Consider the following 13,034-nt stretch of genomic DNA (forward strand, 5'->3'; position numbering starts at 1 on the left):
TCTGGGAGTAAAAGGGCCACGGAAATGACACCTTTTCCCTCTGTTCCAAGCAGAGACCAATGCCACAGTTTCCACTCAATCTGTCCCTTTTTGTTGTAGTTTACCCAGTACTGGCTATCCCATAGGGAGGTCACTAAAAGAAAGAGCAAAAGGAAAAAAAGTAGAAGAGGAGGAAATATGTGCCAGAGAGTCAGAGCACAGCAAGCTGACCTACAACTCTATTATCATCCATCTCCCAATTGGTTTCTTCCCTCTTCTTTTTAACTATGACTACTTATGGGTACCCCAACATATGGTAAACTCTCTCTTTTAATATTTTACACATGTATATATTATATGACTAAAATTTTTCCAACGCTGCTAGTGAAGATTATGAGCATTTTAAATATGAGGAAAAAAATGAGTCTCACTCAGGGTCACACAGGTAATACACAGAAGACACAATGCTGTACTCCAGGCCTCCAGGTTTCAAATTCAATGTTCTGTCCCTACACCACAATTTACTAATTTGTAATGCACTCCTTTAGTAAGAAGCATAAAAGACCAAAAAAGGCTGAGTTGAAATAATCAAGAGAGTGGGTTAGCACTTAGACATCAGTAAATTTCCAAATAAATACTTAGTAAAGACAATAGCTTTTTCTTAACAATATGGAAGCTAGAAAGTTTTTTTGTTTTGTTTTGTTTTGTTTTGTTTTTTGCGGTACGCGGGCCTCTCACTGTTGTGGCCTCTCCTGTTGTGGAGCACAGGCTCCGGACGTGCAGGCTCAGCGGCCATGGCTCACGGGCCCAGCCGCCCCGCGGCATGTGGGATCTTCCGGGACCGGGGCACGAACCCATGTCCCCTGCATCGGCAGGCGGACTCTCAAACACTGCGCCACCAGGGAAGCCCATAAGTTTTATTTTAATATAAAACCAAGACAAACAATTTTGCTTATCAATGAAAGACTACAACTGGCAATCTTCTTGGAGGGCCATTAACATTAACTATCTTACACCCACTTTTTAGCATACAGTGATTGATTTAATCTAATCACAATTATGCAGGAAATTTTATGAAAAGAAAATGAAATGTAAAAAACTGACAAGGACTGAACTATTATGATGACTACATCTATATTCTGACTACTTTCACTCAACCTGTGACCCTGGATAAGTCACTAACCCATTCTCCTTGGTTTCTTAGTCTAGAAACTATTACAATTATAAATTTGCAATATGTAGCTTACAAGGAAATTTTGAGAAACAATATACCTGAAATAGACTTGAAAAAGCTTTTAATTCCTCAGCATAGAATTCTTTTAAAAATAAAATATTTCAAAATAGTAAGTAAAGCAACTAATAGAATTTTAAGAAGCATTAGGACAAGTTCACAAGGAAAAGGAAAAACCTACTGTTATCAACATAGTTTGTATTTACTTAAAAATTATATTATGACTTTCTCTTATAAAGGATTTAGATAAGCTAAACCTCATTCTGTTTAAGATACCTATTAAGATAATCTAATCTAAATCTTATCCTAACCCTATTTATCTAGCAAGGTAAAAGTGATGCTTTTCCTTAGAGAAAAATGAACTCTTCCCAATATTCATGTTCAAGACATTTTTCTCAAAGAAAAAACACACCCTCGAAACCATACAAGGAAATAGTGCTTTTAAAATGAGTTAGAAAATGCTTAATGTACAGATGTTTGGAGGCAGGTGGGACCATGTAGTCAAATAACTGCAAAACATTTTAAATCCCACCCCCTACTAAATCATCAATCTAACAGTAAAAATAAGACCCTCCAGGGAGCAGATTTCCCATTTCAACACTTAAGGTCATGGCCTGCTTTCTACCTCTCTTCTTTTTTTGCCACTTGTCACACTAGAATGGAAGGCAGGAAGGCAGCTTGTGTAATTGGCCCATTTCCAGGCCAGGAGCAAATCTTATGATAAATTAAGTGGAGAGAAAGCTGGCAGGATAAACTTCTCAAGTTCACTGCTTTCGTGAAGCTGTTCTCATACAAAAGTTATTTGAAAATCACATTGAGTCTAAAGCTAACCTGCATTCTGCCCTTGATATTTCCTTAGATATCTTTTTCTTCTAATTTTAGAAAGTCTGAGAGAAATATAATGTCATGTGAACACTTTCTCACATCCAAGTTTAGTTTAGATTGTTTCATTAGTCCCACTATTTCGACACAGAAATGCATTTTAAAAGCTTTTACATAAGAAACTTTGGGGGCTGCTATCCTTCAAAACAAGGAAGACAAATGCAGAACAAACACCTTACTGTTGATGTGGACCTCTGGTTAAACTAAAACTCAGAGGACAAAATGACCAAATGGAATATATGAATTTCTAAAAAAGGAAAAAGAGAGAGTGCATAAAAGTTTGAAGAAATGGTATATGCTATTCTTCTGCCTTCAATGAGCAATTTAATAGGAAGCCACAAATAGGCTCCTGAGAAATCTCTGAGATGACTGTTAGCTGGCCTGAATTTTCACAAGGTAACATGATTAAGACAGATGATATGACAGAGCAGAAGCCTACTTAAAAAGTCCTTGCATGCATGTGCTTTTGGTGGGTCCAGGGTACTTCTGCGGCAGAGTTGTTTACAATCCTGTTACTCAACACTGGCAGACTCTACCAGGTAAAATGCTTTACACACCTTATAACAGCTACTTTAATAAAGCTGAGACTGACATGGAGAGCACTAGAAGAAATATGGCTATGTGGATTTTCCCCCGACATAAAAGACATATTAAAAGTATCATAAGATACCAGGAGACTTGTAAAAGAATGTTCACAGCAGCTCTATTCAAAACAAGGTTCATCAACAGTGGAAGAGACAAATAAATTGTGGTGTCCTCATACCTAGAATACTCTATAGAGTATGTGCTGTCCAATAAGGTAGCCACTAGCCATGTGGCTATTGAACACTTGCAATGTGGCTAGAGTTTGACGTGAGATGTGCTGTAAGTGTAAAACAGACAACAGATTTTCAAAGACTTAATATGGAAAAGAAGTGAAATATATCAATATTTTTGTTGAATTGATATTTATGAATGTTGGGATGATATGAATATGTTGAATTGATTTTTTAGATATATTGAGATAAATAAAACATTATTAACATTAATTTTACTTCTTTTTAAGTGAAGCTAACAAGATATTTTAATTTATACATGTGGCTCACACTGTACTTCTATTGGTATTTCTAGTGTTGCTTTAGAGCAATGAAAATGAATGAACTAAGGGTACATGAAACAATATGAATAAATCATATAAACACGATTTTGAATGAAAGAAGTCAGATACATAACGTTTAAAATCAGATAAGACTAAACCAGTGTTTAGTGATGTTAACATTAAAACACAAAGCACCAAAGAAGTGATTACCATAAAAAATCAGGCAATGGTTACCATGGGACACAGAAAGGAGCCTGTGACTGACTGGAAGGGGACATGTGGAACCTTCCAAAGTGCCAAGAGTCATCTATTTCTTGGCCTGGATGTTGGTTCACTTTGTTAACCTACACATACATATTCTATGCACTTTTCTGTGTTATATCTCACAATTTAAAAAGTTTTAAAGAAATGATCTCAAACTGCTTTCCTTAAACATTTATATTTGCTACATCAAGTAAGGACTTTGAAGAAAACCTAAAAGGATAGGGTTGAGTGACTGACTGGTCCCATATTTCAACTGTATGTTGACAGTTGATACATGTGTTTACAAATAAGTGAGATAACAAGTTCAGTGTATAAAAGACTTAAAAGAAACCCTTTTTGAGATTTATTACACACAATAATAGTCATATCCTAAACTCTCTCTATATAAATTCTCATCTTTTTCTAAGAATAAGTTACTTTCTTAATATGAGGCATCATAACAGAAACTTACTGCCTTGGAAAATAAATTTTTTAAGAAAATGAAAAAAATTCTCAATATGCACAAGTCAGTTTACTGACAACAGCTGACAAAGGTGAATTTGTGTTTACTATAACTGATCCCTAGTATCTGATGAAATTTTACAAAACAAACATATAAGAGCCAAGCTTTAAAAATGAGAGATTTTTCTGAGCAGAAAAGACTTGGTATCTAGTAGAAGGTACAAAACACTTCAAAAGAAATGTTTTAGGATGCAAAACTAAATTTAAACCTTCAGCTACCTAAGAGCGATGCTGATGACCTCATTCATATTTAATTCATTTTCATGCAAAAGAATTAAATTTATAAATGAAAAATAATCCAGAGAAGCAATCTATAGAATAAGTATCTATACTCACCATGAACTTGGTTGATTTCTGAATTCTGGGAAAGAATTTCATCTGCCAATTTTTGAGCAGTTGGCAAAACTTCTGTGTGGTGCACTGTGATCAAATACTGTACAAACTTTTGTAGTTGGTCTCTATTCATTTGAAAGAGAGTCTCTGAAATGGGAAGATGCAATTTGACCTGGTCTGGCTTGCGGATGCGGTATAAAGACAGTGCCACGACATGGGCACAATAAAATATGTCCTTGTTTCCACAGCTGCAGGTCACTGAGGTAATCTTGCAACGATCAAAGCTGATGGCCACGTTACAAACAGTTTCTGGCTCCGATTGTATTGCAGGTTCTGTCACTGTGCCACTCAAGTGGAAACCTATGTGAAAGAAGGGGAGGAGAGTTCAGCTTCTGCATTCAGATGCTACAAAATATTTTAATTCTTTGAAATGCGTAGTGCTTGACAGCTGCCAGAAAAAACGACGACAGCTTTTATTTTCAAGTAAAAACATTCAGGCCACTCCAACCTCCCTCTCCCCGCACCTTACAAGTAAAACATAAACGCTATTTAACAGACATGCTGAAGTAGTGTATTACACAGCCATACGAAAACACTTACTGCAGTATACCACCATCACACCTATATATATGTATATTCATACACCACATCATACCTATACCTAGATCATAGCTTACCTAGAGTAAGCCATCATTACTCTGTTCTAAATCTGTGTGTGGTATATACCTGGCCAAAATCCCCTAGATCAGTAGTTTTCTCTCCCAGCATTCCACCCTTTTTTAAACAACTTTTTAAAATAGAGCAGGCCAGCTCAGCTTTCCTCTCAACAAACTCCTCCCTTCCTTCCACCTTTATTCCAGGCAGCCCCGATATTGCAATGTCTCTGAGCAGTATGTGCTGGGGGAACTGCAAAGCCCATCAAATCGCACGCACACCACAGCTGAAGTAGCTCAATGACTATTTTCTTTCCTATCATACAGAGTAAAGCTGGTACAGAGGTAGGCTGTTAAACATGCTCACATGCACACATGGGTGCACAAAATCACCAAGTGGTGAGGGGCCTTAGAGGCCTTGTAGCCTCAACTTAGAACCACACAGGAACCCTCCACAACCTCCCTGACCAATGGCACTTGGCTGCTGCTTCGAAGGATCCAGAAATGAGACACTCAACCCGCACAGGCAGCAACGGCTCCTTGGATAGCTCTAGCTACAGCTCACAGCCAGTGAAAACTGCCTCTCACTGCCGCTGCCACCAGTCAGTCTTGTCCTGTTTGGCCAGGGCATACACCCACCTCACTCCTTTTCCCTAAATATGCGGAAGCTTATCCTGAATTTTTTTTGGCACACCATTCAGTTCCATCTACCCTCTCTGAAAGCCACATGCAGAGGGTCAGTGATAAACATTAAGGGGAAAACTCCAGGGCACAGACTTACTTCAGGATTAAGTACCCAACAGAAACTTGAATGTTAGAAATGTAATGAAGCCTCTGACTCTCTCAGCCTTCCACTACCTATGCTACTTTAATAAAATTTACCTAGCAGGCCACTATTTCTCCAGGTTCCCCTTCAGTCACAAAGAGAAGGATCTTTTCACCACGTGGGAACTCTGGGAAGGATGCTGCACATGGAGCTACAGAGACGTGACACGAGAATGACAGCCAGATGATGCCCAGAGTTCACATATGGGGCATCTGAACCCTACTTACTATCTCTTTCAAGAGAGGGGTTCCTTTAGGCCAGGGCGCTGGGAGAAACATTATTCAACTTACGAGAAATCTTTCAGAGTAATGTAACTTCATCTTGATAATTCATATTCAGCAACACAGTGGAAAGAGAAAAGTGTTGTCATATTTTTTTACCAGATTATCAATTTAAGAAGTGCATTTCCAAAAATCAAGTCACTATTATTGCTTCACAATAAGGAATTTTGATAACCGTAATACAGTAACCTCTGGTTTTCTTCCACAGAGATTATCCCTGTTTTCAAATGGATATTCCAGTCTCCTCCTCTATCTCTTTTGGCCAAGAAGTTTTTTTGGAAAACCGCAATTAAAGAAAGGATACATAGCAAATGTAATCATATTTAAAAAAAAATTTAATGTATTTCCCCACAAGAAAAAAAGATCACATAAAAAGTAAACACCCAGGGCTTCCCTGGTGACGCAGTGGTTGAGAGTCTGCCTGCGGATGCGGGGGACACGGGTTCGTGCCCCGGTCCGGGAAGATCCCACATGCAGCAGAGCGGCTGGGCCCGTGAGCCATGGCCGCTGAGACCGCGTCCGGAGCCTGTGCTCTGCAATGGGAGAGGCCACAGCAGTGAGAGGCCCGCACACCGCAAATAAATAAGTAAATAAACACCCAGGAAAATTTTAGAAATGAAGAATAATAAGAGCAGTCTTGTCTTCTTGTATACCAGTGCACTAAAAGCTTACAATAATTAAAAGTCCATGGGACAGGCACAGATTAAGACAAGAAAAAGATCAATGGATCATAAATAAGTCCAGAAAGTTTCCAAGTATATTCTGTATACTTAGTGCAAAGGTTCTGTTTTCTACCTGTCACATATATGTGTACAAAAGAAACTAGTTGTCACTATAGGAAGATAGTTATCATAAACTAACCATTTATAAAATCAATCTCTCCCAGCTTAACACTATTTTATTTCTCCTTATCCACCAAGTCAACATCTTTGTCTCTCCACAAAAGTGATACTGAAGGACTCCCATCACAGGCAAAGCCAAGACAGCTGAGAATCCAAAAGAGTTAGACTAGTTAGTATTTAAATAGTCTGCAAGGCTATAGTGTAAGAGGTGCTTCAAAAGAGACTGATTTAACTATCAAAGAAGAGGCCCTTCCTAAATAGACATTTCTCTAAAGAAGACATACAGATGGCCAAGAGGCACATAAAAAGATGCTCAACATCACTAATTATTAGAGAAATTCAAATCAAAACTACAATGAGGTTATCACCTCACAAATCACCTCAAAATGGCCATCATCAAAAACTCTATAAACAATAAATGCTGAAGAGGGTGTGGAGAAAAGGGAACCCTCTTGCACTGTTGGTGGGAATGTAAATTGATACAGCCACTAAGGAGAACAGTATGGAGGTTCCTTAAAAAACTAAAAATAGAACTACCATATGATCCAGCAATCCCACTACTGGGCATATACTCAGAGAAAACCATAATTCAAAAAGAGACATGTACCACAATGTTCATTGCAGCTCTATTCACAATAGCCAGGACATGGAAGCAACCTAAATATCCATCAACAGAGTAATGGATAAAGAAGGTGTGGTACATATATACAATGGAATATTACTCAGCCATAAAAAGGAATGAAATTGGGTCATTTGTAGAGACCCGGATGGGCCTAGAGAGTGTCATACAGAGTGAAGTAAGTCAGAAAGAGAAAAACAAATGTTGTATATTAACGCATATATGTGGAATCTAGAAAAATGGTACAGATGGTCTTATTTGCAAAGCAGAAACAGAGACACAGACGTAGAGAACAAAGGTATGGATACCAAGGGGGAAGGGGGTGGTGAGATGAATTGGGAGATGGGGATTGACATATATACACTATTGATACTACGTATAAAATAGATAGCTAACGAGAACCTACAGTACAGCACAGGGAACTCTACTCAGTGCTCTACAGTGACCTAAATGGGAAGGAAATCCAAAAAAGAGGGGATATATGTATACGTGTGGCTGATTCACTTTGCTGGACAGCAGAAACTAACACAGCATTGTAAAGCAGCTATACTCCAATAAAAATTAAAAAAAAAAAGAGAGAGAAGAGACCTTAGCAGAACCAACGAAGCCCTCAAATAGTTTTGCAAAACAGAGTTTTCTTCATTCATGTGAGTTGTACAAGTCACAAGTAAAGTATAGTGAATCCTGATATCGTACAATTATGCTGGGGGAAAACCCCACCTACTATCCAATTATATTACGTTGAGTATTTACCACTCTCATAAAATTTTTTAAAAAGCAAACTATAAAATATTGTGACTTCCAAAACAAATTAACTCAAGAGATGTGTGAGGGCACAAATAAACACATTGATGTCTTATAAAAGTACACTTCATTAATGTAATATCATCAAGATTAAGGCATTTCATGAATGTTCATTTTCCAAGTAATTCTAGATTATCTTTCAAGTACCCAAACTCCTTTTAAAATTCCAACCATTTTTGTTGGAAATATTTCTAAATGTAAGTTCTACCTTGCCACCCTAATCAGCTGACCATTCAGGGTATTACCAAGTGAATGGGACAGCATTCCCTGTAAGAGACAACTGCAGGTGGCAGTATTTTTTAAGCGGGCTCTTGTTTTTTTCTCTACTATCAGCAATCACAATGACTCCCCTCCTATACTGCTATCCTTTTTCATAGAAAATTCTTTGCCCTCAGGTCAGCTGCACCTCTAATTTGACTAGATTTGTGGGAATTATTTAATATTCAGAGGTCTATTTGGGGTTTTTCCCTCCTTACTTTTAGGCTGGGATGGCTGATGTTGCTAGAGGTAAGAGGCTTTACTTTATTTATTTATTTTATTTTTTATTTATTATTTATTTTTTTTGCTGTACGCGGGCCTCTCACTGTTGTGGCCTCTCCCGTTGCGGAGCACAGGCTCCGGACGCGCAGGCTCAGCGGTCATGGCTCACGGGCCCAGCCGCTCCGCGGCATGTGGGATCTTCCCGGACCGGAGCACGATCCCACGTCCCCTGCATCGGCAGGCGGACTCTCAACCACTGCACCACCAGGGAAACCCGTGGGTTTACTTTAGATACAAGAAAATTACATACACACAGAGGGGACAGCAGGTACACTAGTTTTTAAGACAATGCAATACTGAGTCAACATGCAGGAGGTTCCATCACGCCTCTCTTCAGGGTTGTGTAGTAGTGTATTTTGGCCTCTCCAATTTGAGGAAACTTTGAAATTCCACCAACTCACTCTCTCTGGGTCCTAAATCATACCATAGCACTCACAGGAGAAGCAAGGAGAATACTCCTCCCTCAAAGATAACTAGAGATGTCCCTATAGACATTCTTCCCCCACTACTTCCTCTGCACCCCTCAGTGGTCTTATCCTTTAGGCACTGCGTGACTTGAAACAAAAAGTAAGTTCTTGAGAATGGATTTTGCCTTTCTGGAGTTCTGACAATCCCGGGTGACCAGCGGCTTTGGGATTGTAAATGCAAAAATCTCCTTCTAGGACAGTCAGCTGTTCGATATGACAGAACTGAGGACACAGAAAGGGGTAATCCTGAGCTCTGTGGTAAACCATGGATAATTAACTGTTTTATTTTCAAAGAACTAAAACTGAAGAAACGACATAAATCTTTTTTTAATAAATATATTTGACTTTACAAAATATAATCTGTCAAAGACAGTTAACTCCATAAGAGCAAACCTCACAGGGCAGTCAAATCGTTTTGTCGTCATGCCACCACAGCACCCAATATAATGTTAGTATTCACATTCTCAGTCTGCAGGAAATAAAGAAAAACAAAGCAGAAACCAAGGCTCAGTGTTGTACAGGCCTTGGTAACAGACTTTGATTCGGATCAGGTTCTGTCCACTTAAATGCTGTGTGATCTGGGCATATTGTTTAAACTTTCTGATACTTGCTGTATTTTGTGCAAAATGTGGCTAGAAATACCTCCTAGGATTGTTTTGAGGATTAAACTGAAATAACATATGTAAAGCACCTGGCACATAGTAAAAGTGCTCATTAAATTTTATTTCCCTTTCCTTCCCTTACCAGCTGGAGAAATAAGGGAGGAGGGGTGCTGGAAACATTCCCTTTATCCATAACACTTTTTTTTCCTCTATGGCTACTGGAATCTTGTGGGGAAGGAGGAACCTCATTCTTGAAGTAGCTTGGAAAATAAATGCGAAAGAGTGTTACTTTCATACTGAGAGAACTAGAAAATGTTCGGGGAGAGATTTTTTTTAAGTAACCATAGATACTTCAAAAATATTATAATGCAATGATTCTCAAAGCATGATCCAGGGATACCCATAGCTCCCAGAGAGGCTTTCAAAACTTTTTCATTTTTGCACTTGGTCAGTAGTTTATAAGACTTAGCAGGGAAACACCGAAGGGGCAAATTTCTCACATGTGAACTACACAATTGAATCGTCTACATTAATTTCACATTAACGAGAATTAAGGTTTCTAGAAAGTGAATATTAAATTCTTCACTGATATTCTAAAAATAAGCTTTCCTTGAAAGCTGGTTTTCCATATCTAAGGTTAGATTTTAGCTGCATTTTAAAGGTGACAAGGAGACCCATGATATCAGACTGGAGAGACAACTGTTTTAAAATACACAAAGAATTTCTAAAGCTTGGCCACTTTGTGCATGTATGTGTATGTCCTCAGTTAACTGAAAAATGGTAACAAACTGAAAACATTAGAAATTGTCTAAGCTAAAGTAAACTGGTAGACATGAAATAAACACACACTAAAAACTACTGCTTTCAGGGCACATTCTTTTCAGAAAAATATGCACCCTGTGCATGAGGTGCTCAAGTAACATATTTTTTGTTGAAAAAGAATTTAACAGAAGCACTGGTGTAGTACTTACACAAATACATCTTTCACCCTTTTCCTAAATAAAAAGAACCCCCAGGGAAATTAAAGGCAGAAACCAAAGCAATGCAATGTTATGGCTGAAAGGATGGCAAGGGTTGTAAGAGGTTTCTTTTAAGTTTCTAAAGCTAAGTCTAAAACTGCGGAAGTGTTAACCACTCTCATAACAAAGCATTCATTGGTTTGCTAAACCCAGTGCATTGGCTAAATGTATAGTAACTAATATGTGATCATGTGTCCCTGGTAAAATATATAAGTTAATCATTGCCCCACAAAACCCAACTTTTACCTTTCCTAACTCTGAGAACAGCACACAATCCAACATGCCATGCTGCAATTATCAATTTTAAAAACAAAAAGTTTTAATTCAAATCAAGCATAATTTCCAGATCAGCAGTACAGACATATTAGGGGACCAAGACAGAGGCAATAAACTCAACTCAAAACCAACTTGTCTAAAATATGATATTCTTTCTTCAACTATGTAATTTTCTCAAAGGGATATCCTAAATTAAAGAGACTGCATCCTGTGAGCTGGCTAATTAAATCCTCTAGCCCTAATTTCTAACACCAAGCTTAAACAGCTTATGGAAAGACATTAGGAGATTTTGCCGGCAATCACTAATGAAGTGGTTTCCGTCTTTCAGAAAAATTATTTTTTAAAGGAAAAGCTTTGTTTTGAAGTCCACCTTCAAAATGCCTATTTGGACTAGAATTGCTCCTACACTTCATTAATATTTGAGAGAAAGACAATGGCAAATTAATGCAAAGACCAGACTGTAAACCACAGCACACCATATAAACAACATAAAAATTTACGGAGCATGCACTGGATGGGCCCAATCAAGAGTTCCCAGAGGCACTCTGTTCAGTATTGGTTTTGTTTCCTCGTTAATGCAGATCCTCACAACACTTCATCCAAGGACCCGTATGATCAGAATAACTGTGTTAGATATGAATGGCATTACATAGTTATTTAATATTATTCCTGAAAAAAAATGACACTTATCCACTAATTTAGCCATCTGTAATGAGCACCTAGAAGAAGCTGAGTTTAAGGAGACTGTGTTGGATTTAAAAAAAAAAATTACATCACTCTGTCATCCCCAGTCTTGAACTACATAAGCCCCTCCCCCCATTACTGTCAAGTAATTTTCCAAAATGTATTTCTGTATTTTAACATGCATACTTGAGGGAAACAACCATTGCCCAGACCCAGATTCTGGGTGGGCAGCCGGGGGAGGAGGGGTGATAAACAAATTAGGTAGAATTTGAGTTATGTGCACAACTATAAAGCCACAAAGTGCTTAGGAATTTAAATTATCTGCCCCAATTTTTAAATTCCACTTTCTCTAATGCCAACCTTCTCTAATACAAGCAAAGCAGCTCCAGACTTCCACCTTTCCTGAAGACCAGATCAGCCAGGCTCCCTTGCCCCATCCGTATAGCCCCCAATGGTGTCCCTACAATTCAGTGCTCCCTCCTCTTCCCCTCCCTCACTTGGCCTCTCACCTGGATGCCCAACCTCTAAAGTACAGATTAAGTTTATTAGAGCCTTTTGGTGTTCAACTCCGAGCACCTCTACACACCTGTGTCTTACTTCCCCTAAGGGGGAAGGGGACAGAAGATCCTTTTACTTGTTTATTTCCCGTTGTTGCTTACAGCAAAACAACCTTTAGAAATGCTTGGCTATTTGCTTTAGGAGCTGAGGTGAAGGACAAACTCTGGAAACTAAGTCTGTTTACTAGAGCCAAGAGGTAAGGAGAAAAGTGTGCTCATTTTTTTGAATTATGGTTTTCTCAGGGTATATGCCTAGTAGTGGGATTGCTGGGTCATATGGTAGTTCTATTTGTAGTTTTTTAAGGAACCTCCATACTGTTCTCCATAGTGGCTGTACCAATTCACCATAATTCAAAAAGAGACATGTACCAAAATGTTCATTGCAGCTCTATTTACAATAGCCCGGAGATGGAAACAACCTAAGTGTCCATCATCGGATGAATGGATAAAGAAGATGTGGCACATATATACAATGGAATATTACTCAGCCATAAAAAGAAACGAAACTGAGCTATCTGTAATGAGGTGGATAGACCTAGAGTCTGTCATACAGAGTGAAGTAAGTCAGAAAGAGAAAGACAAATACCGTATGCTAA

General features: G+C 38.4%; 1 protein-coding gene across 1 annotated transcript in view; it reads right to left on the reverse strand.

The window, feature by feature from the left end:
- The window catches only part of ZSWIM6 (zinc finger SWIM-type containing 6), a 211,996-nt gene that overhangs the window by 73,691 nt on the left and 125,271 nt on the right, over nt 1-13,034 (reverse strand). Inside the window, exon 2 of the mRNA XM_082622336.1 lies at nt 4,272-4,628. Within this exon, the coding sequence (XP_082478462.1) occupies nt 4,272-4,628 (357 nt within the window). The remainder of the gene's footprint in view (nt 1-4,271; nt 4,629-13,034) is intronic.

Source organism: Mesoplodon mirus (genome assembly GCF_964341445.2).
Source record: "Mesoplodon mirus genome assembly, chromosome: 5".
In the NCBI taxonomy this organism is placed as follows: domain Eukaryota; kingdom Metazoa; phylum Chordata; class Mammalia; order Artiodactyla; family Ziphiidae; genus Mesoplodon; species Mesoplodon mirus.